Source organism: Apis cerana, linkage group LG9, assembly GCF_029169275.1.
Source record: "Apis cerana isolate GH-2021 linkage group LG9, AcerK_1.0, whole genome shotgun sequence".
NCBI lineage: Eukaryota > Metazoa > Arthropoda > Insecta > Hymenoptera > Apidae > Apis > Apis cerana.
The window spans coordinates 10789187-10791541 of record NC_083860.1 but is presented as its reverse complement, the minus strand read 5'-3'; the positions used below and the strand labels follow the sequence as shown (position 1 = coordinate 10791541).

The 2355-nt window shown below is 43.8% G+C and overlaps 1 protein-coding gene across 1 annotated transcript; it reads right to left on the bottom strand.

The window, feature by feature from the left end:
• Window positions 1-347: 347 nt before the first annotated feature.
• Window positions 348-2355, bottom strand: LOC107997545 (transcription factor Jun). Its single transcript, XM_017056225.3, has one exon. It carries the CDS (start codon window positions 1614-1616, stop codon window positions 804-806), a length of 813 nt encoding a protein of 270 aa, XP_016911714.1. The 5' UTR covers window positions 1617-2355; the 3' UTR covers window positions 348-803.

Here is a 2355-nt window from a genome sequence, read left to right as displayed (position 1 = left end):
AATCTTTTAATAGAGAGAAAACTAAAAAAAAACAACGTTAAAAAGTATAAAATATGATAATCAAATATGAAAAAACAACAAACGAGAATCCAAAGATTCTTTGATCGATTATCAATTGATTTCCTCCTCCGACGAAAATATAATACAATTAAAAAATTTCTAAAAAAACAGCTGGAAGATTTGAATCTCCCGCCAGTATTCGAGGTTCTCCAAAATGGCCGCGCTGCCAAGTCCCACCCACTCTCCTTTTACTCTATCCTTTTCCTCCCTCTTTGTTCCTCACTTCACTTCTCGTAATATATACTCGACGCTATTTCTCTCTATCTCTTTTTTTTCTTTCCCCTTCCTTTTCCACCACGGTTCCCACTTTCCCTACAGTCTTTCTATAATCGTCACGCAACGCGTTTCATGTATGCATAAAAAGCAGACAGACACAAAGAGACACGCGAGTATACGGATGATTATTTTCTTGTTTTTTTTTAAATAAAAAAAATGCGTCTCTCTATTTTACGTCATCCGGTACATCAAGGCACTCCCTTTTTCTTCTTCTTCTTCTTCTTCTCCTCCCTCTTCTTTTTTTTCTTTTACATCGTTAAGCACGATCATCACCGTGTCCTCTTTTCCCGAAAACAATGAAACAAACGAGAAATCGAAAACGACGTAATCCAAACGACATCGATATTCCATGGTAAAAGCTCCTCGTTTCGGTAACAGAATACAATATCGTCGCATCTGTAAAAGCGACCATAGACACCATCAGACGAAACAATATACGTCGGAGAGTCCCGCCCGATGCCGTCGGCTCAGAACTGACCCGAAACTGCCATGATCTGACAACCAGAATGCACGTGGTCCATCACCTGCTCCTTTAACCGGCACACGTGCTCTTTCAATCTATGCACCACAGCGCTTAATTCGCTGTTCTCGCCCTTTAGCAATTTAACTTTATCTTCCAGCCTGGAAATACGTTCAAGCTTACGCCTGCGACATTTGGATGCTGCCACGCGATTCCTTTGACGTTTCCTCTCTAACTTGATCCTTTCTTGATTCTCCATGTCGATGGGAGACATCGGAGGTGAACTCGATACGCTTGGTACTGTTTGGGGTTCATCCTTGATCTGCATTACACCTTGACTCACTGACGATTCTGTACTTTGTACACTGTTCGGCGGCTCCAAAGTTGTATATGTAGCTCCATGAATACTGCCAGGTTCTTGTGAACTATCCGAATGATGTAACTCGTTCAAAGCATCGACGAAACCTCGAGCGTACAATTCTTGCGCCTCGGTGACTGCTTTCGGGAACAAGATTTGCGTAGGCGTCACTAAATTCGTTACAAGACTATCTTGTTGGGCGATAATGAACTTCTCCAATTCTGGAGAACTCAGTTTCAACATGTTCAAATCTGGTGAGCTCAAAATTGGAGTAACATTATTTAACGCTGCTGGTATAGGTCCTAATCGCGGCTTTTTCGCTTCAGGTCCTTGTCTTTGACATTCGTTCAAATCTAGCGTAAGATTACGCTTCAGTTGACCCATGTTGTTCTCGCGATTCACGGCGCCGTAGACGCTCGTGTCCTCGTAGAACGTTTGCTCCATTGTCGAACTTCGCACCATCGATGCCGCGGGACTCACTGCGTGACGATTGAAAGTTTACAGCTCTGAAAACGAGCCGTGCGCGACTGGAACACTATGTATCGCTAACTCCGTCGCTCAACACACGCGCACACACTCACCGCCACTGGAAAAGCGCGATCGGTCACGTTCGATGATCGATCGTCTCTTTATGTATCTGTACTCGTCTCTTGTATTCACTATGCGTCCGCGTTTTCTACCCGAGCACTTTCGTGTATCTAGTTTTTCTTTTTTTTTTTTCACTCTTTGTTACATAACCATGCGACGACCGTGTTCAAGAAATTCATCGACGCTAGTACAGCTTTTTTTTATCGCACTCTCTACACGGTCAGTCGTCATCAAATGTTGTTCGATCCACACTCTGGATACGATTCATAAACCACCTATTATGTTTGTAATACTCGCCACATATATTTTAACGATATAAGTCGAAATTGAGACGCAAAAGATGTGTATTTCGTTCACTGACTACGCGGTTCGCAAACGCGTCGCGCATAGATGCAAGTCGTGCCTGTTCGTTTTGATTTCAGAGGCCGACGGCGACACGAGGACCGATCTGGATCAACTGTCAACACAACAATGACTCACGACACGCAATCCGATGAACGTGATGTTCTGCGCGTGTGCACCTCTAGAACAGACTGCAATGTACACCGAATGCGGATATCACTCGGCTGCACAGCACGATGTCTCGACAACTTGTGAACACCCAACTAAACGT

What these genes read in the sequence shown, in the direction of transcription:
- LOC107997545 (XM_017056225.3), bottom strand. Translation starts at nt 1,616, where the DNA reads ATGGTGCGAAGTTCGACAATGGAGCAAACGTTCTACGAGGACACGAGC.